Source organism: Cololabis saira, chromosome 8, assembly GCF_033807715.1.
Source record: "Cololabis saira isolate AMF1-May2022 chromosome 8, fColSai1.1, whole genome shotgun sequence".
Lineage (NCBI taxonomy): Eukaryota > Metazoa > Chordata > Actinopteri > Beloniformes > Belonidae > Cololabis > Cololabis saira.
In genome coordinates, this window is record NC_084594.1 from 25,264,791 (window position 1) to 25,291,419 (window position 26,629).

Below are 26,629 nucleotides of genomic sequence, written 5' to 3' on the forward strand. Positions count from 1 at the left end.
CAGCGCAGTGAGGCGGTGGAGTCTGACCTGAACAGCGCGCTGAACCGCAGAGCAGACGGAGCCCGTGTTGCAAAGTCTTGAAGCTGGAACTGCTTCCTCGGCTGTGACCGGCCTGGTGAGCTCCGTGGACCGCGGTTGTCGGCACAGTGCGGTCGGACAGGAGCGTGGCTGGAGGTCTGAGCTGGAGGTCTGAGCTCAGCCCTGCCGGGGCCGGTGCATGCCTGCCTCTCTCTCCTCCCTCCGGCAACACACGGACACACGCAACGGCATCAAATTACCCTCGGATTTACTTCATTGTACACTTAAAGGGGATTTTACTCAGTTGCTTATCCGGCATAATTGAGACAGGTAATGTAAAGATCGTATTAAAACGTTGTTGCTATTTAGTTTGTTTATTTTATTGTTATTTCTTCAACTTAATTACAGGAATAGCTCGTCGTTTTTAAAGGCTGATTTATGGTTCCGCGTTACACCAACGCAAAGACTACGGCGTACGGTGCGCGTCTCTTTAACGCGGAACCATAATTCAGGCTTTAAGAGTCACCTCCTAACCTCCAGAGCTGTTAAGAGAACTAATTAGGTGAGATACACTGCAAAAACTCAAAATCTTAACAAGAATATTTGTCTTATTTCTAGTTAAAATGTCTCATTTTTAGTCAAAAAAATCTCATTACACTTAAAACAAGACTCATCACTGGAAAAAACAACAATTTTCCCCTGTTTCAAGTAGATTTTCTTAAAATAAGTAGAAAAATCTGCCAGTGGAACAAGATTTTTTTGCTTGTAATGAGAAGATAAATCTTGTCCCACTGGCAGATTTTTCTACTTATTTCAAGTGAAAATTTACTTGAAACAGGTGGAAATTGTCAAATAACAAGTTATTTTTCTGGTAATGACTCTTGTTTTAAGTGTAATGAGAATTTTTTGACTAAAAATGAGACATTTTAACTAGAAATAAGACAAATATTCCTGGTAAGATTTTGAGTTTTTGCAGTGTAGACTAGTAGGTTGTAGCGTCAGGTAGTTAATTAGTCTCCCATCTTTTGGTAAAAGAAAGCTTCAAGATGAAAGGTGTTCTATTAACAAACTAGAAAACAAAGTGTTGTATTACTGCCAGGTGTTGAAAGGGAACTTACCAGCAGCTCAACCCTCATCACGGGGGTCACTTTGAGGAAATCTTAAACAGTTTTTTTTCTTTTTTTTCTCAGTATTGCTCCTCGACGAGAAATAGTTCTGCAGTCTGTCTCGTTTTTAACATTTTGGTTTTTCATGTGTCAAATAAACTCGATGTGACATGTGCTATATGGTGACCTTTCTTTTGCTACCTTAAATTCTAACTTTCATAACAAAGCAATCCCCTTTTCAATCCTTTGAGCTGAGCTAGTATTTTTAAAATCCAATAGACACATGTGAAAGTTGGTAACACATGAGAGTAAAAACAAATAAATGAACATTTTTATCAGCTATATGTAATATATTTTTTTACGCATACACGATGAATGCAAAGTTTGACATTTATGGGGAGGTAGAATATATTTTCCGTAGCCAATAAAGTTATGACATTGTACTATATGGGATTTCCTGATTTGGCGATGTCTTTTTCTAGATAAATCCTAACATCTTTTTTTTTGGATACTTTCCAAAATGTTTCGCCATCTCATTCACTTTCCTGCAAGAGGCTTAAATTAGTTGTTTTAAAACAGATTTATTTGATTGGAAATGCTTTCTGCTTTTTTTGTCTTTCGCGGACTGACTTCTTGGATTGACCTCGTCTTAGTCGAGTTGTTAACCAATGATGACTAATGGGAGTCTTTAGTCAGACCTTTTACAACACAGGCCAGGTTTCAAAATAGCTGACATGTGACATGTCAATAAAAATGGATGGATAATTTGATAGAGGATTACTGTAAATCGTCCATTTGAATGTTTCAATAGGAAGTATTCTAAGTTATCAGAAACAGCCTGCTGAAACCCTCCATTGGTGTCCTTATTTTCAAATGAACGGTGACACGTTTAAATTGAAGCCGACCGTTCATCTGGAGAATAAACTACTGAAAGTCAGCTTATTATTTAATCGCTGAAGAATTTGTTATTGATTTAAGGGGCTTTATACCTTATATATGTGTGTGTTTTAAGCCCACTTGAAATTAAACGTCATTATCTGAAGATGTTCCATTGACGCTAATGTCTCAGTAAGAGTAGACAGAAGTTACTTTTCTTAGGGTGACAAATGAATATCCCCAACATTTGCCCCACTCATTTAAGATGAGCGGAGAATGTTTTGGTAGAAATGTGGCATCACTTGAGTCCTGCAACCGACAAGCTGATAGATTCTAGTTAGATTTGGTTTTCAACTTCCTGTGGTAAAAGTGCAACAAGCAGCACGGCAACCTGGTAAAAACATGCTTTCACAACTAAATGTTCAGCTCATTATGAAAAATATGTCCCCCAGTTTGTTTATATATCTAGTTATTTAGCTAGTATGTGTGTAGTATAGTATAGTATGGATTTACCACGGACTATTTGATAAACTTAAGTGTTTCTTGAGAAAAAAAAATAAACAAGACATTCAAAAGATTCATCGTCAAAACCAAACTTAAAGTGTGAACGGATACCATACAGTGTTACTTCTCAGAGATCAAAGAAAGATTTAAAGTGTTATAACACAAAAAAGACACAATCCGACTCTTCATTGTCTTAGGAAGTTGCGGTCCAGTTTGTTTAGAGAATAGCTTTAAAGGCAGAATCATTTAAATGAAGGTAAACAAGTTTGTTTCCACTGTGCTGCCAGTTGTCTGTCTTTATCTTTCCCACATGCTTTCGCAGCGTTCGCCCCATGCAGAATTACTTTGTGCTGAGTGAAAAAGAAAGAAAGAAAAAAAAAACAACAACAACGACGCCCTTGAGATTTTTGCTGCAATAAACAAAATGAAGCAGTAAATTCAAATTGTTTATACAGTTAAGTCCCAGCGGACCAGCTCTCTGGCATTTGACATTGTTCATCATCAAAGTGCTTGTGTATCTTCGCAGGGCTCTCCTACACTGTCATGACACTGTAATTATTATTACGCTGGAAAGATGTCATTTCACGGGTCGGTGAGTGTAGCAACCTGCTCAGATTTACTAAAGCGAGATAAAATATGTTTAAAATGGACATTGTAGCAATGTCTAACATTAGGAAATGTACAACAATGCCTTGATTTATCATAAAATCATGAAGTTTACTTACCTGCTTCATGCCCATCAAGTATGTCTCTGAGTCCAGTAATCTCCACCAGGTCAGACTGAGCACCCAAAATAACCAACATTTACAAAGTCTGACATGGTTTAATGCTTTAATCCCCCACATCCATGTTCCACTGAGCGGTGTGATGGTTCCCACAGACCTCTGCAGAATGAACACCTCATAGACCATGAAGCCAGATCAACGCTGTTTCCCCATTATTCACATTGAGTGTAGTATTTAATGTATTTGAATGTCTCTATACCTATGAGTTACAGTAATTGACCGTGTCACTCTTGTGTCTTGGATTGAAAACAATGATTGACGTCATTATGAATATTACATTTGCATTTGGGACAGTTGATCATCCTACACACATTGACACACTTGTCACATATATATATATGTGTGTGTGTGTGTGTGTGTGTGTGTGTGTGTGTGTGTGTGTGTGTGTGTGTGTGTGTGTGTGTGTGTGTAAATATGCATCCAAAAACACCCTTAAAGTTCCCAGAACCAAGCTCCGCACTATGGGCGATCGGGCCTTGTCCTCTGCAGCTCCGAGGCTGTGGAACGGCCTTCCCAACCATCTGTGGGCCCCACAGACTGCAGAGGCTTTTAAACTTGACCTGAAAACTCATCTTTTTAAGAAAGCTTATAGCTAAATATTTATTTTAAATGCTGCTTTTAAGTATTTAAAAAAAAAAGTCTGTTTTATTTTTCTGCTCTGTAGCAATTTGAGATTACTAAATATAAAGTGCGTTATAAATAAAATGTATTATTATTATTATTATTATTATTATTATTATATTTATATATACGCACACTAAATACTGTGCGTGCGTGTGTGTAGTGCCATCTGCTGGGGAAACATTACAATTGCAGTTTTTAAATACTTTTAAGAAGAATGGAGCAACACTATTTAAATCAGGTTAAATGAAATTTTCCTGCAGTTGTTTGCTTGAAAAAATCGTGCACCTCCTTTGCACTCCTTTAATCACCTATCAGCATAGTTAATCAAAGCGTATTCTGAGACACTGTCAACCTTACCCAAAATGAAAGGACTTAATGTTCCTTTGACAAAAGACAATACAAACCTCTGAGTTTAGTGATGTCTCAAAGATATTGACCACGAGGCCAGGAACATTAGTCAATGGATTACTTTCCTGGGTGATGTACTTTGAGGTACTAAAGAAAGAGATAATTAAATAATTAGAAATGGCTGTAGATGTCTTTAGCATAAACTTTCTCATGACACAATTCTATAACATTTTCATGTTGACTCTTTCGCACCACCACCAACAAAGACTGTGAAAATGATGTGAAGTTGTAAAAAGCACATTGTCTCTCAATCAGTTTAATGAATGGACCACATCTTTATTGATTTTTATCTCTACAGAAAAAAAATGTAAACATTAAGTCACCAGATCATGCAAAGCAGTACTGGATTACAAATAAAGACACGATACAAAACAAACTATATGTACTTTACCATAAATATGGAGCTTCAAAAATAAATAAATCAATATATATATATATTACAAAAAAATAAACTTCTGGGATGACACATATACAAATACAATATGCTGTAATTTATTTTCAACATAGCACTGGAGATGGATAAGCAGAAAGGTTGATATAAAGGACTTGTGTTGAAGGTTTGACTCTTTTTGGAGAGACACTATTGTGTCTTAAAATCAAGAATTTATATTCCAGGTTGCATTAAATTCCCTCAATCTGTAAAAATAAGACCGATGACAAATCCAAATCCCAACACTTCCACCTATCATATTAATCTAACACACCACTGCTGTATGCACATTAAGCGCAACCTGGAAAGCCACCATCGAAAGGAATCTTAAAAGGATTGTAGGAATAAGATATTCAAGAGATCCACAAATGCTGTATATATGATCATATTTATATTTATGATAGAGTGACAGTGCTCAACAGTCATGTCGAGGTGTTATTGCACTACTGTCTCAATGTCTTTTCATGAGAATAATCAACAAATTACAATACCGTAGTTCTACAGAGAGCTCTACACAGAGATGAAACAAGGATTCACCAGTCACAGCTACAGACATGAGTTACAGTTTGAAATGCATTCATTCACTGCCTAAAACTGACTTAGTCCCCACAGCAATCTGCCCCAAAACAATTACAATCAGTTTTGTCCGCAATGGTCATCTTAATTCAAATGCTTCAAAGTAAATGAATACATTCCAGGTTGAGATCGACCCAGGTCTGCACAGCCACACGAACGCAGCTGTGTATCGAAAAACGGTCACGATAAGGCTACAACATCTAGAGAGAAGAGAGAGGCAACAGAGGACAAAACTCAACACTGATACAGTTCCCATCTGTTCCAAAAGTGACACGAGACACTTGGAAGAGCCATGCACAACTAGTGACCACAGATGAATATACATTTAATTCCAAACTCTCTCACTAAACAATTAACTTCAAGGCTTTTATGACGAAAAGGGGGAGGCGGGGATGAGCCCGGTGGTCAGTCGTCAGGGACCAGAGGCAAGATAGCCGGAGTCACTTAGGAACAAACCCTTCAAAGATGATTTTTCTTTCCTTTTTCTTTTCTTCGCTCACTGATTCATTGTTGGGATAACCATCATTGATCTAATTAGTGTGCGTTTGTATGAATCCAGCAACTTAGTGAAAGAGTTATATCATTGAAAAAAGCTAATTAAAAAGTAGTGCTGGATTTTTTTTCTTTAATTGGCTTATTTCCCTTTGTAGTTAGATATGTATATATCTATATACTATGTATATATACCTTATTTACATGCCACCTGTAATTTGGAATGCTATATTTTCCACTGACCTTTTGAAAATGATCATTAAATATCCTCTGGAAAAAAAAAATAAAGATATTCTCTAATCTGCTCAAGTATTATATATTCTGTCATATATTCAATAGGGTAACTCCTTCAAATGGATTACTCTTCCAAAGAACACCGTACGCAGCAGGCGTCACCGTTACTCACACAGGGAAGCTGAAAGAGGTTTAGGACGCAGGGGAATACAGTACAATTAACACACAAACTTCAATCTCAGACTGGTTTCACATTTAATGTCAGTCAAGACATTGGCCACTGGTAAATGGCGGGCCAGCATCAATTAGGGGCAGAAGTATGGTTTAGTTGCATCTAGTCAGAAAAAAGGCTGGCGAAAGACTTTCGAAGGTTGCGAATGGTCTCCGCCTTTGCCTCTTCTTGGCCATCGCCAGAGCCGGAGCTTTGGACCCCACGGAAGAAAGAGGAATCACTGAAGGCGTTGAAGGCATTGGTCAGAGACTGGGACTTACTGGGAAGTGAACGGGCAGGAAAGGTAAGGAAGAGAACAAAGGGGAGGGATTATAGGTTAGAGGAGGAAAAATGAAGGGAAAAGACAAGTGGATATTAATTAAAAGAATGAGGATGCAAGTAAGGAGCAGAGATCCTTTCAAAACACAATATTATACGGTTCTTTTACATCCTAATGACACCGTACAGCCTAGTAAAATGCATGTACAACAGTGGATTGATAATGTGGCTCCTACTTCAGCAGAGGATGGGTCTTCTGCTGGGGCTGGTCCTCCACAGGATCCTGGGCCTCAGCAGGTGCAGCTGCTGCTTCAGCTGGAGCAGGCTCAGGGTTCTGGGAAGGAGAGGCTGGCTGAGCATTAGCTGGAGACTGGACCTTAGGTGGGGACTGGCTGGCTTTTGCTGGAGAATTAATCTGTGTTGGCTCAGGGGCCGAAGCAGTGTCTGAAGCTTGGGTGGGTGCTTGAGACTGGGCGGCCGGCTGAGGTTTAGGCGAAGCTTTTGGAGGAGGTGGGGTTTGTGGCTTTGGCTGGAGTTGTGGCCTGGAATTTCTGCGCATGGGCGGGATAGGCTTTGCAGGTGGTGTAGGCTTCGGTGGCAGATCTTTTGGTTTGCCAGGTGCTGCAGAGGGAGAGCCCTGAGGCTGGGGTTTAGGCTGCTCTGTAGTGGCAGCAGAGGCGGGGGGAGAGGCTGGAGCTGGAGCAGAGGCTGGAGCTGGAGCAGAGGCTGGAGCTGGAGGGGAGCCAGGAGCTGGAGCTACTGCTGCTGCTGCTACTTTGGTGGAAGGAGATCCTGGGGTCGCAGCCGCTGCTGCTTTAGCTGGGGATGATGGTAAAGCTTTGGCTGGGGCTGAACTAGAAGTAGAATCTGGGGCTGACTTTGCAACGGATGGTGCTCTTGTCATTGGAGGAGGTCTCTGCACTGGAGGCCTTGTCACTGAAGCCGCCTTCTGGACGGGGCTTGGTCTCTGAGTCGGACCGGAACTTGGTTTCTGGACCTGGCTGGGCTTTGGTACTGATTCAGAAGCTCTTCTGGCTGATTCTGCTGATACGTCGACGCTTTGCGATTTCAGTGGTGCACCTAATGTGTTGAGAGACAGGATAGTTATATTATATTAAACCCTTTAACAGTTGCATAACACATAATTCAATGTTTAAACCCTTTATGCAGGAAATAAATAAGCATAATTAGTCCCTCTTGTTTGAGCGCAGCAGTCAGGAAACTGGGCGTATTTAACATGATGCACAGCATAAACATGCCTCTTGACTTAATGACCTCTCATATTGTTCAAAATCCTGTGCAAGTCAGAGAGGACTGGGCCATGGCAGAATCTGAATGCCCGCTCTATAATGACCAGCAGATGGTGGCAGATCGGCATTTAAGAGGAAAGAGCGTCCCCAAAGTAGCTTTTATATGGACAAAAACCTGTACAATCATGAGAAGTGTGCTGACTGAAACGGGGAACGACAGAGGAGAAAGATCTGGAGATGATGAAAAAAGAAAGGAAACAATAAAAGGAGATGAGAGAGAATATGGACTTGAAAAAGGGCAGCAGTAAAGAATAAAGAGGTAACACAGGCATGTTGTAAGCAGTGACTGGACAGGGAGGATCTTCTGGTGAGATAAATTACTAGTTCATAACAAAACCTTCATTTATCTTCATCCCAGAGGCCCTCAGAGAGTCATTATACGGTCAGGTAGCTCAAAGGTCATGAGTCATAAAGCATCCTAATGGTTGTGCGTGACTCACGGTGCGTACAATCCAAATAAATTATCATTTTAACAAACATAATTTGTGAAGGGTGACACAGACGGTATTTACTTAGACACATTTTATGAATTATACATGAGTTTGTGAAAAATCATGTTTTTAGTTTCATAATGACGTATTATAGTTTGCAGTTGAGTACGTGTTATAAAGTTGTGTTATAAATTAACGTGTTTGGTAATGACATATCAGCTATAATGCTTATACAGATAAAGATAAAAGGTGCTTATTCTTCTTCAATCTTTCGGAATGTTTTTTCTTTGTCTTCGTTGTTTTACAGGGACAAAGAAAAAATATGTATTGTGTATCATATAAAGCAATTTTTCACATTATCTCACATATTATAAGACAGAATTGTGACAATGCATGTACAAATAATGAGGGCCTCAAACAGCTGTTTGCAACACTCTTTACATCCCAAAAGGGGCTTTGAGGTTTTATGGTGGGAAAAAGAGAATATGTGTTTGATAAACAACCAAAACAATATGCAAAAATCTAAGATAATGAAAATGAATTCAGTATTCACTCAGAAAAATTGATAGATGGCCCAACCGTCACTAACTTAACTCAAAGGTTATCTTAGGTACTGTAGAACATTAATTCTAGTTTTAATTAAATCAATAACAATTGCTTTTGCACACTTTGACACACAATGCAACTAATATATCTATAAAATATACCATAAAATATATATAAAATAAGATGACCTCTGTGTGAACTAACATGGAAACATAAATCACACTATCTTCATAAATCCCTTAAACTATAAAGGCGATGCCACAGTCCCAATTGTAACTAATACTAAACTTTTCCCAGTGAGTTTATTGTCCTTGTGACAAAAAGGAAATTATTTCAAGCACTTATTCTGCCAGCATTTCATGAACATGCTTTGTCCTTCAGTACTTTTATAATAAACAGTATTCAGACAACCTTGGGGTTGGGGGCGTTGGCCTGAAGTCCTGTTAGGATCTGCCAGTCCCTCCTTAAGGGCAGCGCTCTGAAGTCCAGGAGGCAGGAGTATTAAAGAAAAGAGAAAGAAAGACATGGATGTGTCAGCAGTCCTTATCCATCTGGAGAAAGTGCACATGAATAAATAAAATCCTAATGCTACGAGCAGTGAAGCGATCATGTTGCAGTTCGCGCTGCTGTCACCTGCTGAGGCTGTACGGTGGTTGGTTTCTGGCTTTGAGGGGAGCGGGCCGGTGAGCGGGAGGCACTGGATGACCTGACAGCCGACAGTTGGTTCATCTGCACCACAACCACCTCTGCAATTAGCTGGCGGTCCTCTACCTGGTGATCACCAATCAGCTCCATAGATGAGCCCACAACCTGGACACAGGAAACGCATGAGGAAAGCTTTTTAATATAAGATACAGTCAAGTCACACGAGGACGTTAGACACAACAATAATCAACAACCCACTGTACTTACAGAGTTCTTCTTTTACAGTCAGATTTGTGGTTGAAATTTAGGAGGGTGGGTTTATATTGGAAGGCTTTTTAGGCTTAAAAACATGGTAGTTTATTATTTTATTTGCTAGTTTGGTACCGTGTGGTGTCAGCCGCAATGAAGTTCTGGCCATTTACATTACTTTCTTCCACTTCATGGTAAGTGAAAAAAAATATGATGCACTGCACTTCTTGTTGGTGCTGATTTTGGAAAATATAAAGAGCAACTAAGAGAACTAAGTCCTCATAGGAAGAAGAACATGATGGATGGATGGGATAAACAGTAAACCCAAGATGCAGAGTTCCAGTTCTGTTGCTATGTATTATTATTATTATTATTATTATTATTATTATTATTATTATTATTATTATTATTATTATTATTATTATTATTATTATTATTATTATTATTATTATTATTATTATTATTATTATATCCTTTCTAATTTATGCAGAAATACCTGATTGAAGTTCTTACATCAATATAAGAATAAAACATGTATCAGAGGAGGTGACTATACTGGCAGATTGTTTTTTAAAACTCTTTCAAATTTCATTAACTCAAACACTTTTCTGACAGTTGGGAGTTTAATTAGGTTGTTTTGAAACACGTCTTATAATACAGTGACTGGTTGTAGGTGCCATCGTGGCTCCTGTATAATCCCCTCCTTCCACCTCTCATGTTTTAGACTTTGTAATCATGAATTTTCTTTCGCATTACCTCATCTCTTCAGCTACCCGTCAAAACGGTTGACTTTAAAAAAAGAAAAGCTATTTTTCTCCATCAGATTAGTTTATCCATGTGGTTTCATGGTTCGATCCAAGCGTGCACCCCTCTCCACACTGGCTCCACCACCACTGGATTTATCTGTCACATTTAACTGCCAGTTCACGTCTAAATACGAGCTTGTTTAATGGCTGTTAAAGAACAACGCGTCTTCAGTCATATTCCCAGAATGACCGCCTACATTTTGTCCCAGTTAATTATGGCCAGCTACCAGATTTTGATGAAGACTTGACTCAGCGTTTACCACGAGTTGGCCCAAATTATGGGGTGGTTGGTACTTACGGTCAAGAGAAGCAGCTTTCTCTACAACACTTAGTAAGAGTAAGTTAGATACCAGGTCTTGTAAAGCTGCAACATCAGTTGGAGAAATCCACTCAATAACTCACGGCACCAAAGTAGTCTCTGCTATAAACACAGATACCAAGTTCAACTATAATTTTGTGAAGCTGTTAATTTCATAGCTTCGGTGTTGACCACTCGACTGTTTACTTTGTTAGTCTGCCCTTTAAGAACCTTGAGGCACTGAACCTCCAGTTTGGTCCAGTCATGCCATCAGATCGTTGAAGGTCCTTCCTATCAAATGGACATTTTCCCTAAATCACAGTATCACAATGAATAATTGCATATATTTAAACTTCTTTAAAAAAAAATTTTCCCGATTTTTTCCCCCATTATATCACCCAGTGTTCCTACCTAAGCTACAGTCCTAGGCATTGCCATCCTCTACCAACCCCGGGAGGGCCCCACTGAGCTCAGGTCTCCTCCTTAACCTGAGGAGTGAGCAGGCCGTATCTTTTCACCAGACAGGGTGGGGCTTCTCCGGCCAGACGTAGCGCGTGGAAGGATCACGTTATTCCGGCCAGATCCTCCCACCCCATCTGGCGCCAGAGGGGGCATGTATAGCCCAGGGCTGTTGCATGTTTTTGTGAGGGTAGCTCACATTAGCTACCCAAGGGAACACGGGGAGAACATGCAAACTCCACACAGAAAGGCCTTTTCTCCAACCCCACCCAGGGTGTGTGCGCTGAAGTCATGGGGGAACTTAACACGCATTCAGCGCCCACAGCGTCCCCGGCGGGAATTGAACCCAGGACCTTCTTGCTGTGAGACTTCTCATGTAACTGTTCTATTTACTATTACTTTCTCTGTTGATGGCTGGGGTTTGGCAATTTAGAGGGTTTGCATAAAGAGAAAAAGGAAATACACTATTCATCTTTCTGTCTTATTCACAACCACTAAGGGAAATATCATGTCAACATTAAAGAAAGAGAACAAAATGCTGAAAGATAATGGACAGATAAATATAGACAGCAAAGCTTACTCAGCCGTTTGATGAGAAATACAGTCACATAAAATGGCACGTAAAACAAATTTGGAAATATGTGGGCAATAAGCCCACGACGTAATGCCCCAGAAGCTTAAATCAGGCCAGACACATAAACCGCTCTTGCACAACCAACCTCCTACAGGCTGTCAGAGTGTTGAATGTTTCCAGACAAAAGCCAGGAGTGAATAAGCACTCTGAAACTGTGAAAGCTCACCACCTCGCTAGCAGCTTGACCTACTGAAAATCCTCTCGTCTTCTGCATCCTCACGATTTAGTCTCACCTCTGTAATGTAGTCGTTTCCGTCCTTGCCACAGATGGCTTTGACAGCACAGATATCCAGCCCTCCAAAGATCTCTGCGCAGGTATCAACCCACTGTTTATACCTGTCACACAGAGGAGAACATTTTGGTGAGAAAAAGAAAACCAACTCAGATTTTGTTGAATTTATCAAAAAATATTGATTTGCATCACTGCGGCATTATAAATGAGTGCAACTGATATTTATAGTGCAGATCTTTGTTAGTTCAAGGTTGATTTGACTGTCAGGGAGAGTGCAAACTGTAAACAATCAAAAACAGATCAATTCTCACCAACAGCGCTGCACCAAGGTAGATACTCTTTTATTTTTCTCTTTGTGTTCACATCTGAAAGTATTTTCTTAATACTGTAGTTGTCAAATTATGGTGCTCAAGACTGAATTCACAGAAAAGTGGTAAAACCTGCTCATTCTTTTAGGGCTTATGGTGGCTTGTGTGTGTTTTAGAAGGTTTTAAAATAAATACATTAATTAAGTCTGTCCCACAAACCAATAATCAGAGTTAAATATAATATAACTACTTTTGATGAGCTCTGAACTATTTCTTCAGCATCTCTTACACAAATTGGAGAAGCAACTGCAAAGCACATTATGTCCATGCTTTCCCCCTGAAGTGACAGGTCAAAATACGCACAGTGTTTTAAAAAAAAAAGGCTATTTCAACATAAATCTGTCACACCAGCTCAGTTAAATCTCTTATCTTCGACAATAAGAGAATTAAAATAATTAAAAAAAAACAAGCACAGTCCTGCATCAGGCCAGCAAAGACAACAGCTGAATTTCAAACGTCTCTGTGTTTGTGACCTGGTTTTTAGCTGAACGAATCGGCTATGCGAGGGCTTTATGACCAACTGTGACGTAACAAAACAGGAGCAGCATGTGAGACACCAGGGGAGCTGGAGCATCGCTAATGTGGAAGCAGCGCTCACTTGTCAGTCATGGCTACTTGTTCCAACATGGCAGATCCAGTGTTGCTCTTCCAATTACCAGAGATGGATGTTCGCCTGGAAAAGAAAGCCAATTGGCCGTTAAATTATTATACACTACCTTTTCACTTTAGAAATGTTCAATACAGTTAATTAAGAGAAAACTCTTGAAAACATCCTTGCAGCAGGAAGGTTGTGGCTTCAGCAAAAGACAAGTAGTGGCAGGCAATCAAGCGGTTTAGGATATCGATACATGGCCCAGTTGAAATTGGCTTTGTTTGAAGGTAATCAAATATTGCCACTACAGACCTTTCATTTCCGATTGCTAGTTGCTCTCTAAAACAACCCTGATGTAGTTGCTCTTAACAATTCAGATTTCAAAGCCCTGCACAGATAAACACATGTAGAAATGCAAGCACTTCATGAAAAACCAGATAAACAAGGACACAAACATACATGTAGGCTTTGTAGTCGGTGCCGATTTTCTGGACCCTGATGTCATACTTGGCATCTACAAATGGCTCCGTAGTACAGTAGGTCTGAGTGATGGCCACCACACTCGCAATGTCCTGGAAGTCGCTCACATTATCTACCTTGACCTAGAAGAAAAGGAGCACATGTTCATGTTTAAAATAACTATGATGGGGGTTAAGACCTGAACAATATTACAAGCAGAATTTGGTTTGTCTTTTTCGGGCTCCTGCAGAACAGGACAAAGGACAATGAATAAGGCTGTCCGTCTGTACTTGTGAGTTGGAAACAAAACATAACAAAACTTCCAGTGCACCTTAGACAGGCATCCTCAGTTGACATATTTAAAGCACAGCTCAAGACCCACCTTTTTACTCTTGCTTTTAGTTGAATTTTAAAGGTTTGTTCTTACCTGTGTGTGACCCCATTTATGCTTACTGCCGTGCCTGTTTTACTCTTTTACTCTTTTTACTCTTTGCTATTGCTTTTATTGCTGGTTTTATTCTGTTTGCTATATTGTTTTTCACTGTCTTAAAGCTGCTTTGTTTTTATTTGCTTGCTTTGCTTATCTTCTCTTGACATGTAAAGCACTTTGAGTTGCATTCTATGACAGGAAAGGTGCTATATAAATAAAGTTTATTATTATTATTATATTAAAACAAAAGCACAATTCTTAAAACCTACAACGATCTGCTATTTAAGTTCAGCTTAAGTAATGTATAAAATGCAGAGCTATAAGCAGATTTGCTTAAAGTGGTGCCATCTGGACTTAATCCAATGTTTAGGTTTTAAAACCACACACACTGGGTCGAACTTAAGTTTAAATGAAAATAACTCAATTTCCGGTTGAGGACTTAAGGAGAATGATGAAGTGCAGATCAATTCTGGACCCCTTCAATGTCATTTCACCCAGAAATGAACACAACTGGCAGTCAGCAGTACAATGAGAGCAGACTGGAAGTGAATGAAAAAAGACGGGACAAAATGTATTGATTTATCTTATTTATTGACCCATTTATCTTCTGTCTGCATGTACGGACGTTCAATGTCAGTAACTTTTGTAATATTAAACTTTTAATGTATCCATCCATCATTTTAGACTTTGGTAAACAAAGAGCAGTTATTCCAAAAATGAATAAATATATCTTCATGTAGTCGGTAGTTTGGAAAACGAATAACACATCATTTTACTGGGAGGGAATCAACAGTACAGTACCTTTCCCATTCCTGAGTGGGCGTGTCCGATCTTCACCACTACTGGGAAACTTGGTGTAGTAATCTGCAAAACAAAAGGACACATAAAGGGTGAGTAATAATGACTGGCACAAAATGTCAGCGGCTACTGTTCATAACAACACAGTGGAAAAACCCTGCAGAGAAGAGCGGCTGTGTTTGCAGTGCATTTGAGTTTAGGTAACTCAACGAAAAAGAGAAAAATAAAACTGAAAACAACAGGTAGTAAAGGCCTAAACCATCAGAAAATTTCACACAAAAAATATTTAAAAAAATATATAAACAAAGACTCATAATGACAATTCACTTGATTATTATAATTTTTAAACATGATGGAAATATTCTCAGCGTGTCAACGGTTATATTTTCAGGTACGGTGTTTTGCTCAAATACATGTTAGTTTAGCATTGTTTACTGTACATGAAGTTTGAGTGAGAGAAATAAGGAAAGTCATTCGTTTTGGAGTTCACTAAACTGGCATTTAGATGGATCAAGTTACTGCAACTCATCCTATGAAGAAAAAGTAGTATCTTCATAAATTTTACAGCAACTCATCCGACATCTGTTTTTTTTTTAAGAAAAGAAAAATCAAAGAATATGGTATTAGATTTATTATTGTGGACCCAAATTATATGAAATCTAAGCCTAAATTAGGTAATAAGGCACAATTCCAGAGCAAATTTGACTCTAATAGCGAATTAAACTTGTGTCCGTCCATTGGAGGAGAGGAGACAGAGGGCTTCAAAAGAGGGCAGAAGAGGACGCAAAGGATGGAATTTTTCTTTTCTTTTCTTTTTTTTAAATTCTGCATTTGAGAAGGCTGTCCCTAAATTGTTGAGCACATAAGAGACTCCCTGTGTGCGACCCTCTCAGCATTCAGGACCAGAGAGTGAGGAGATCCAACTATTGTAAGTCTCTCTGGGTGTTGTCCACAGAGAGGGGGTGAGAGAAAGAAGAGAAAAGAGAGCAGCAGCAGCAGCAGCAGCAGCAGCCTTTCAACTCAACTTATTTGCTGCAGCTTGAATTCAGAGGTGTAATTTAAACTTATGAAAACATTTCTATCCACAGCTGCCTCTCAGCTCAGCGGAGCTCATCATACCACTTCGACCCCGCTGTCTTCTCCGCCACACTCCCCCTTTGCTGTCTGTCGGCCTGACTCGCTTCCCAGGAAACTTAACGGGATCAGAAGAGCGTTCATCAAGTGGCGGCGCAGTCAGAGGTAGCCAGAGCCATCATGGCCGTGTCCCAGGAGGTGTGCGTGCGTCTGGGGCTCTGGACGCTCCTCTTGCTTGGTGCAGGCATGGAGGAAGTCGTGGAAGGATGTAGCTGCCACCCAGCACACCCACAGCAGCTCTTCTGCAGCGCTGAGATCGGTGAGTTATGCATCAAATATATGTTCCTGCTGCAGGAGGACTGAACCTCCCTCTGCTTTTGCTAATTAACTTGTGAATTTGCACACTGAACAATTTAATTTGATGTATGGATGGAGTGGAGGGTGAGGTGAGAGGTCCTAGTGCACAGAGTAAAATAATTGGACACTTGGACACTTTACAAAGGGCATATTCATTTTTACATCTGTTTTAAAAAAAATGATGTTGGTTATCTCTAATGCTGATAGGAACCACTACATACTTGCTATCTCTGTTTATAAAATCTCTGCATATTTCCCCTCTCAATCGCTTAAAAACAAACCCTAAAAATAAAAATGGGAAGAAAAGGAATCATCATGACCTACTTTCTATCTGTCTGTGTGTCAGACTGCGAACCTGTCTCCCTGTCCAACGTTCACCCCCCCTTACTATCCAGTTCTTCATCCAGTCTTTCTTTTTTAAACACAGGCCAAAACCAACACTCTGCTTTGACTTTGAGTACTTGGCTCCAGAGAGGGGAACGCTGGAGGATGTGCTTCTGTCAAAGGTTACACTCCAGCAGGGGAGTGAGGGGGAGAGAACTTTTTTCTCTCTTGATTTCTAATTGGTCTCTATCCTCCATCAGGATGAGAGGGTCAGCTCTTTTGTAGCCTTTTAAAATGTGCCCTTAAAAACTGAAATGGCAAAACTGAAAGCTCAGGCTTGTTTTTTTTAATAATCTCCAGCTACAAAGACAAATTCAATCTGGATGGTGGGGCGCAAAATGTTTGGGGAAATGTTTTCAGGAGAGAGTTTGACACAAGACATGTTCCATTTTTGAATGGGATGGAGGTCCTGGATGAATATTCCCTTTTCTCCTACTGAAAGTAGACTCTTGTGAACCACCGATCTGAACAAAATATTTAGATGGTCCAGTCCTTAACCTAATAGTAGTTGGTTGAGTTTTATTCACCCAATTTAGCTTGGATATGTGAGATTACATTGGTGACCGAACAACCCAATGCATTTTGATGACTCGGGTTCACTGTTTTCGTTATAACAAGCTTTTTATAATGCGATGCAGCTCATTGGTGAATGCTGTATCTATGTGACTTAAAGACAAAGACAAAACCTCTTTTGAACGGTCATATCTTAGCAGTCATAATTTAAAGCATTGCAGTCCATTAATACTTCAAATTTCTCATTTCAGATCTGAGACACAGTAAAACTGTCTTTAAGCATAGCAAAAATAAAAACACCTAATATTCTAATTCATGCATTTACCCAAAGTAAAATGAATTAATGGGGAATGGCATGAGGAGGTACATCTGCTTGGATTGTCCTGATTTCCTGGCTTTTCTTAACTTTTCATTAAATTATGCAACCACGTGCAATCATTTGGTGGAGCTTGTAAACCTTGAAACAGCCCGAAACACACCGTCATAGTTCACCCTTTCTTGCAAATCCTACTGTGCTTGGTCGGATGTGCAAAAATAAGCAGGACAGGAGCTGCTTTTTCAAGCAATTTGAAAAAAATTATCTCAAATGAAGTCTTTAAATCACACTGGAGTTACTGCAGCTTCATGCAGTCTATTTGAACAAATGTCTAAAATCCTCAAAAACACACATTGGTTCATAAAGTGGCACATTGAAACTCACGTTGTTTTAGGTGAAATTACTGATTTTTGTTAGTTGACGATAATTTGATGAGAGCATTTGGGATCAGAGGGCCTCAGCGCTGCACTGGGAAGAGTCCAGTGATAAATTCAGTCAGTAATAATGTTGTGTTAAAAAACAATAACAACTTTAAATGGATATATAACGATGTAAGTGAGCCATTTTTAGATGGTTTGACAGCTAGTTGTTGTCGGCAGATACCTACATTATTTTCCCTGATATAAGTAACTGATTGCACTTCATATCAAAATAATAGTCCCTGTCTTCCTTACTTTAAATTCTTTATAGGATTATTTCCGGAACCAAAAAAAGAAAAAAATCACCACTTCAAAAAAATCATACTAAACCATTTAACTGTGCTTCATAACTGATCTGTCAATCAAGCTGTAGAAGCACAATCAGTGCACATGGGCTGGGGTCTCGTCTCCTGCAGATACTACACTTTTTTTTTTAATGCAAGGCTGTGGCAGGAAATCAACACGAGTACATTACCAGAATAGCATTGCCCCCCCCTCAGTCTTGTTTCAGAAACCTTCTGTGTGAACGCATGTGTGAAACTGTTCAAGAAGTTTGTGAAGCTAAAAATAATTAGCAAGTTTACAGGAAACACTAAGATATGCTCGTAAAATGGACAGTTTCTATCAGAGCTGACGAGTCTGCTTTATCTGACATTGCGAACCTATTGTTTCTAATGTCTACGATAATTTAGATTCTTTAGGTATCAGTATGTTGGATTTAACAGTAAGCAGAGGTTGGTGTAGACCATAGGAGCTTTTGTGTTTGAGTACTATTTCCTCTCATCCATGCTTGGATCTGTTTTGGTTTTAAATGTTTGAATCCATCTGTAGAAAAAAAACAACAACAAAAAACAGCAAGTGGTCCCTTTTCAGGTAGTACACAACTTTCTGGACCATGAATAAGAAAGTTGTCATTTACCTCGTAGTCAGAGGAAAACGGTTCATTTGCAGGCTTCTGTGGATACACTGTCCTGGTTGTTTTCAAAGTGCGGCCCGGTGGTGGCCTGAAGTTGACCTGACAGTCCTGTCAGAGTTGATGAGCTCCCTGAATAAAGCCGTACATCTGAGTAATATCCCATCTCCACACAAACCTTGAGAGATTCCCTGGCCACATTTGTGTATTTGACATCGTGTGTGTGTGTGTGTGTGAGAGAGTGTGTGTGTTTTTTAGCTGGATAGAAGCCAGTCCATGCCAACACAACCTACTCCATCTCTCTCTCTCTTTCTTTCCCTCTCACTCCCCACTTCATTTCCATGTCTATAGGCTCAGTCTGATGGTCTGCATACTAACCATATCAGTGTGAAAGCCCACTGACAGTCTAGCTTTGTGAGCATGACAAGGGTCCCGATTCACATGGGAGGGGGAAGTTACTTACTACATCAGTTCTCATGGTACAAGTTTGCAATATTTCTCTCTGGTTATGCAGCTTTTGCAGGAACTGAACAAGCCTTCTTACTCGTCAGGTGTGTGTGTCCTTATTTCTCTGCACAACACAGCTGCAAGTGTGCAAGATCGCTCGCTGATAGACTCGCTTGCACACTTCAAAAATGTCAATATAGGGGGGCGGGGGTTGTTGATGGGGGGCAGAGGCAGTACTATTGACATTTTCATTGAAGTGCACTGTCTTGAAACTACCTAGACATACCACATTTCTCAGTTTTGCACAGTGATCACAAGTAGGTTCTCAATTATTAAAACCACGATCGATTCTGGTGTTGAAAAAAGGATTTATCAATCCTTAATTAACAACAGCAGCTTCAACACTAGCCGAGCCAAACCTCAGAATGCCAACTGTTTGATCCTCACACAGAGCACTGTTATGTCTGTTGCTATCCATTCATAGGCAGAATAGAGCCATTATTCCACTCAGAAGGAAAGATTTAACCGGGACTATTTATATGCCAAAGCACTTACTTTATGTTTTTTGTTGTCTGTAAGAAGTCCAGCCAAAGAGCTGCTCCGAACAACAGATATGATAGTCATGTTTGGTACAGTTTGATATGTCTATGTAGTGAGAATATCAGTGTTGTGATCATATTTCATGTAAATGTCAACAAATTACAATAAATCAGCACCAATTTGGAATAGACACATATGATGACACCAAAAGCAATAACTTCTTCTCCTGACTCCTGGTTACCATGGTGATGAGCATCATCCCAAGCAGCCATATTTGATTTTTTACACTTCTGTGTGTAGGTCAGAGATTCAATTGGAACTTCATTTAGGCAACAGCAAATGCTTAGTTATTTTTTTTAATCATTTTTCATTTTCAGACAATAATGTGCAATAATCTTTGTTCTAAAATACGTATTTTATGCTAGCTGAATATACCTGAGTGAGTTGAGGCTGAGTTGACTCTCTGCGTATCAAAGTCATGTACAATTTAATTGATAAAATCTTTATGAAAATGTAGGAGGGGACGACTGTGTTAGAATCATTATGAAATTTTGAGTGCTTCCAAATGTGAAAATTAATCAGTGAGCTTGAACCGCTTGCAAGCGCTTTCAAGTGTTTTCAAGCGCTTTCAAGTCACCCCTCCCTTTTTTTTATTTTATTTTTATTTTTTTGTGGTAAGTTGAGCTTTTAAAAAAAAAGAAAAACAAAAAAAACTATAGCAGTTGTCTATATGCTAGGGCCTTTTGAACCCCTTGCTCTGAAATATGTAGTCGTGAAACAAAGCATATATGAGAATTTGGCGAAAACAGTTGCGTTCCCAGACATTTTCCATAAAGTGAATACCTCTGAAACAGTTGGCTTGCTCCGGCCAATGTAATGCACTCCATGTCACTTAAATGCTTCAAACAAAGTCTATAATCTCGATGTGTTCAACAAAAAACAAACAAACAAAAGAAGTCTCACTTTTCCCTGAGCTGATTTCACAGAACAGGCTCAACTCCTCCCCCTTTTACCAGCACACAAAACCAAGCTGTAGTTACGTGATGAGCCAAAAGGAAAAACCACAGGGGTGGCTTACTAAGCTGTGTGTGAGGTTCGCTCTGACCTGATACTTTTTAAATACTTTCTCTGTCGTCTACGGTTTTTCTGCATCCACTCCTGCCTGTCTGCGTTCCCCCTTCTCTTCATGGTTTGCTCATCAGTGCATCTGTCCGTGGGTCTGCTTTTTTATTTTACACAAAGAGATCTGGACATCAAGGTCATTTATATGATTATGGGAATCACACATATATTATCAAAATATATTTAAATGGGATATACATTTATGTTTTTGCCCAAAAACGTATTACTGGGATAATAATGATATATTATTACATATCTGGCATTTTAAAGGTTTTATAGTCAAACCTATTGGTCCCTGATGTCAAAAAGACATTAGTTGGTGTCTGTTTATTTTATCGGCTGAAATGACAGACGGCAACAATCAGTTGAAGCTAATTTGAACAAACGCCAGCGTGATCATGGCCTAACTGAGTGACAGCTGTGATAGGATGGACAACAGCTTTATAAATGCATAAACTCTTATAACCATTCTTTCAAACTCAGAATGTAATATGACCTGTTACAAGTAGAGATCTGATTTTGTGATGAATGACGCACACAGAGCAGGCAGGCCCCGGGGAACGAAGGTCACCGTATGATAACAATGTTAAGTTTTGACTCAGACAAACAGGACGAAGCGCATGTGTTTCAGTTTTGTGAGATCCAAAACACAACAAATGGAAGGCACAGAAATATCTAAGCTATACAGTATATGTCACACAAATTTGCTGGGATTCTAACAAATGGCTGTTTGAAGCTTCTGTCCTCTCTCTTCCTGAGTAAATCCCCAATGCCTGCACCTCTAAAGAATAAAATAGGAATAACAAAAGGACCAAAAGCAGACACCTGCAGTAACATCTACAATAAACCGATGGTGTCCTGTCCTGCACTTTTTGTACCGACTTGAAATTATCCAACTGATTTCACTTCATGAAGAGACACGTGAAAACTTGAACTGCAAGTACCAGAAATGGTGTGTGCTATGCATAAAGATCATTAGAACATATTTGTGTTTGAGTTGTAGAAAGTGCATGCTAATATTCAGATGCTAAAAAGCCACTAATGCAGAGTAATAAAGATTTTGAACTGTTGTTCTCAGTTATGATTAATAAGTGATGGTTGGACAAAGCTGGTAGAAGAAGTTTAAACGACTCTCTGTGTGGAGATTAACCTGAGAGCTATAATCCTAACTCTGTTGGGTTTGTTAATTTAGCTACAGCAGTGTTATAACTGTGCAAGAAATGTCTGAGAATGAAATGAATGTCTCCGTCAACAACACAAGTGATGTAGTTGTTTAAAATTGCAGATTGCATGAATTTGGTGTAGGAGGAAGTGTTTTTTTCCCTCTTTTTTGCAATAAAGTCAATAATATTGGACGTTTTGTTTATTTCATTTTGCAGATCTTGAATTACATACTATGTTTTAGTTCAATATAATAAAAAATGTGTATGCATAGGCTATATGTGGGCATACAAAGCTGCTGAAGAGTAGGCAAGTGGTGAGTTAATTGTTATTCCATGTGGGTTTTGAATTTGCTCCCAGAGGAGAGGAGGGACACATCCTGTATCACTACTGAGAGGCTGCGACACTGTCAGTATGAGGAGGAAGAAGAGTGACACAGCGACAGGGGGGAGGGGAGGGACACAAATCTTTCTATATGTTCATCCAGCCATCCATCCATAGAAATATCCTCATTCAGGATGTTTTCATATGTCTGATATGTCATTTGTGTATTGTTGCAATTTAAAAAAAAAATGCTCATCTCAACCCTTCCTTTGGTCTGTTTTTTTTTTAACAGTGATAAGAGCAAAGATCTCTGGAGAAAAGATTGTGTCACCTAGCAACAGCTCCTCACCATACATGAAGATGATCCAATATGAGATCAAAATGATCAAGGTGAGTTCTGTGGACAACACCGAAGAGTTCAGCATCCTACAGTTGTTCAATAAAACCCTGAACTCTAAATTCATTTATTTGTGTCTCCAGAGGGGCAATTGGTTCTGCATCATTAAAAAAAAATAAAAAAGAATACATTAAAAAAACCATATGGGCACATAAAAGTTCCACAAGCACTTTTATGAGTTCATGTTAAATATTTGGGAACACACTTGCTCTTTCATCGTTATGCTTTACACTGCTGCTGTTATGTAGGAGATTAAATTTGCTTTAGTCCAAGCTCATTCATTATTAAACTTTAAAAACCTTTCTCCTACCCTTGCATGCTTTTGCACCCAGATGTTCAAAGGTTTTGACAGGGCCAAGGACATCCAGTACGTGTACACTCCTGTCTTCTCCTCACTGTGTGGAGTCAAGCTGGACTCCAACAATAAAGCAGGTTATCTGCTCTCAGGTACAGTTTACTTTCATGTATCGCTGTTAAGCAGTTGGTTATACAGTGTTATAACTGGATCAAAGATCAAATGCTGTTTTTGTGATGCCTGTGATCAGGGAGTATGTGGAGCGACGGCAGGATTTCAATCGGCCAGTGCGACCTGGTGGAGTCATGGGACAACTTATCACTATCACAAAAGAAGAACCTCAATTTCAGATACCAGATGGGCTGTGAATGCAGAGTGAGTAAAGCCTGATCATTCTCTGCTTTTCCATCATTTGTGTTTGTCACACTTGTCTCAGAGGAGTCTGCATGAGCGTTGCATTAAAAAAAACACAAAGTTACTCCTCTCAGCTGCTTTCTCTGCCCCTCTACACCTCTTCATATTCCTAATATTTTTTCCTTTCTAATCTCCACCCAGCTAAGCAATTAGTCATAACACAAGGAAGGCGACTTTAGCAGCAACGAATAAGATGTATACACTATAAATGGATTATTTTTTTCTTGTCAGATCAACACCTGTTACACGGTGCCGTGTGCGTCGACAGGAGAGAACGAGTGTTTGTGGACGGACTGGCTTCTGGATAACAGTCTAAATGGGGAGCAGGCTCGGCAGTACGCCTGTGTCCGCCGCTCGAACACCACCTGCAGCTGGTACAGGGTCGGCCTTACATCTGAGAAAGACTTCTTGGACATAGCTGACCCATGACCTGTTATTCTGAGATCACTGTGAGGAAATGAGGAAAAAATCTGTCACAGTCAAAGATTCGAGTAAGCAAAAACCCAACAGTTTTTTCGTTTGTTTAGCAAAGTTGGTATTACATGTAACACAGGAAGGAAAAGTTTAAGTTGCCAGAGCTAGGTAAAAATGAAAGTTGTAAATTTCCTGAGAGATGAAATAAATAAAAAATAACTTTTGCCACAATGTAGCATTGCGAGGTGTGCATTGTGCACCGCTACAGCTGCAGGAGCACTGCTGGACTTTTCCCTGGTAAATATTTCCTTTACATAATAACACATAATAGTTAATTGCACACGAAAACACACAATAGTGCCATGGAAATTTTTTAGGAGCTAAAACTAAAGCAAAGATGCATTCATTAATAAAGCCAAGAATGTTTTTTTTATTTATTTTTTTAATTTATCAATTAAATTCAGACAAAATGCAGAAAAATGAAGAGAAAAATAATATATTTTTTTCTCTTCATGCAACCCCATTAAGTCGGTGGTAAAACTATCCTTCTTTTTTATGTTTATGATAGTTTTTTTTGTATTTGTCACTTTAATTTGGTACAAATAAGGATAACATTGTGTGATGGAATCCAAGCAACTCCAGAAAAAAGCATCGTCAGACATTTTTAAACGAATCATGGTTCATAACATATCAACATGGACATCTACAGTAAATCTTGACATTTTCATCTCAAAGTTGTGAGACTGTAAATATTGTACATCAGTGGGATTTAACATTTTAACCAGATCTTTTCCCATAGCATAGAGATTGTCTTGTGCTTTTTGTACGTTTAGTCTCCTTGGATGAGCTCTATGTCGTTTCCTGTGCCAAAAATCTAATCCAGCGCTTTAACAACAGCATTGCCACTCGTAGAAGCCACGCCTCTTCTCCTTAGAGGAAATGATGTAACAGGGAAAGGTCACTTTTTTTAACCCCTTAAAAGTCGAACTGAATTGTTCCCTTCAGATTTGTAATGATTAGTTAGACCATCGTTCAGTATAATAATATATTAAGACCTGAGTCTGGAGTGACCCATGTCTTGTTTCTGGACGACTTCACTAAATTCGTACAGATTAAAATTATCACCTGCAATCAAACGTTAATAGTTACAGTAATAGTGCAGCATAAAACCAGAGTGATTCCCAATAGAGAAATATTTGCATTTAAAACAGAAATCTGCATGATACATAAGAAACATGCTACCTATTTAAATTGTATATTTTTACATCATTCATCAGTGGCAGGACAATAATGCATATTAACTGTATGGATTTAGTGAAGTTTTAAACAATTTCATCCTTGTTTTATACGGAAAGAAATGTTTGGGTTTGTATTTATGTCTCTGTTGCTGTCTAAATAGAGTTTTCTATCTCCATGTACCAAAAAAGATTGTATATAAATTGTCTCAGTGGAAAAGTGTATCATTGTCTCTCTTTTTACATTCGTCAGTTACAAAAATCCATACAAGACTTCTGTGGAAGGTCAGGATAGATGGCTTTTTTAAAAACTACTTTAACAAGGCTCTTATTAATGAAAGCACAATATAGTATATATTTCTTATATTTCATGTTGATACCATGCTCCTTAATTATTTAAGTACAATTAAAATACATTCACAGAATAAGCACATACACCTGTGGCCGAGCTGCTAAAGCTTAATTTTTTATTTATTTTATTTTTCTATTTCATAACTTTGTTGTTTTTTTTTTTTACTGATTTTGTTCATTAAGTTTATGGAGAGAATTTTTAAGCACACCAGAGGAGCAGAGGGGGTCTAGTTTAGTGGCCTCAGAAGGCCCTCAACGCTTGCTGGAGCAGTTAGCAGCCGAATGTGGCTGGGATGAGAATCAGCACCTGGGAATCCAAGACCATAGTCGTCAATTAGAAAAGGGTGGGGTGCCCTATCTGGGTCGGGAATAAGATACCTGCCCCAAGTGGAGGAGTTCAAGTATCTTAGGTTGTTATTCATGAGTGATGGAGCGGGATGGAGCGGGACATCTCTGCAACTCTGCAACAATGTGAAGAAGGAGCTGAGTCAAAAGACAGAGCTCTCGATTTACCAGTCAGTCTACATTCCTACCCTCACCTATGGTCACGAGCTGTGGGTAGTGACCGACAGAACACGATCGCAGGTACAACGGGAGGAATGTCTCTGGGCATCTCCCTTAGAGATAGGATGAGAAGTTCGATCAACTGGGAGGGGCTCAGAGTAGAAACGCTGCTCCTCCGATGCGGAGTAGCAGTGGAGGAGCCGGAGGACGTGGCTCTGGCATCTGGTAAAGATGCCTTCTCGACGCCTCCCGTGTGAGGTCTTTCAGGCATGTCCCACTGGGAGGAGACAGTGGAGAAGACCCAGGACAGGTTGGAGGGACTATGTCTTACATACTACATCTTGGGATCCCCCCAGATGAGCTGGACGAAGTGGCCGGGGAGACGGAAGTCTGGGCTTCCCTGCTTAGGCCACTGCCCCGTGACCCGACCTTGTATGAAGCGGAAGAAGATGGAAGAAGATTTTTTTGTGGCTCTATAGTGGCTAGACAGGGTGCTTTGATAGAGGGGGAGTGCAGTGAATAGCGACAGGCTGGCTTTTGAACCTAAAGCCTCCATATATATGTCACCCGTTCAACCAACTGAGCTAACTGTTGCATCTATTTTGTAACTTCATAGTTAATTTCATAGTTAAATCTTTAGGCAGAAAAT

At 39.5% G+C, this 26,629-nt stretch overlaps 2 protein-coding genes across 4 annotated transcripts in view; one reads left to right on the forward strand and one right to left on the reverse strand.

Moving 5' to 3' along the window:
• Positions 1–25,021, forward strand: LOC133448665 (metalloproteinase inhibitor 4-like). Of its 3 annotated transcripts, none has more exons than XM_061727405.1 (6): positions 1–348; positions 15,889–16,193; positions 22,663–22,760; positions 23,100–23,214; positions 23,313–23,437; positions 23,708–25,021. In XM_061727405.1, the coding sequence occupies exons 2-6, from the start codon at positions 16,055–16,057 to the stop codon at positions 23,903–23,905; spliced, it is 675 nt and encodes a 224-aa protein (XP_061583389.1). In that variant the 5' UTR covers positions 1–348; positions 15,889–16,054; the 3' UTR covers positions 23,906–25,021. The 3 variants fall into 3 exon arrangements, with proteins under 3 accessions (XP_061583389.1, XP_061583390.1, XP_061583391.1); XM_061727406.1 differs by lacking the exon at positions 1–348 and adding an exon at positions 15,664–15,728; XM_061727407.1 differs by lacking the exon at positions 1–348 and adding an exon at positions 15,744–15,762.
• Positions 4,615–26,629, reverse strand: part of syn2b (synapsin IIb) — an 81,238-nt gene continuing 59,223 nt past the window's right edge. The window contains exons 6-13 of the mRNA XM_061727403.1: positions 14,804–14,866; positions 13,573–13,715; positions 13,120–13,194; positions 12,155–12,257; positions 9,464–9,640; positions 9,242–9,308; positions 6,780–7,623; positions 4,615–6,544 (exon numbers count right to left, since the gene is read on the reverse strand). Coding sequence (XP_061583387.1) covers positions 6,388–6,544; positions 6,780–7,623; positions 9,242–9,308; positions 9,464–9,640; positions 12,155–12,257; positions 13,120–13,194; positions 13,573–13,715; positions 14,804–14,866 — 1,629 coding nt within the window. The 3' untranslated portion in view covers positions 4,615–6,387. The remainder of the gene's footprint in view (positions 6,545–6,779; positions 7,624–9,241; positions 9,309–9,463; positions 9,641–12,154; positions 12,258–13,119; positions 13,195–13,572; positions 13,716–14,803; positions 14,867–26,629) is intronic.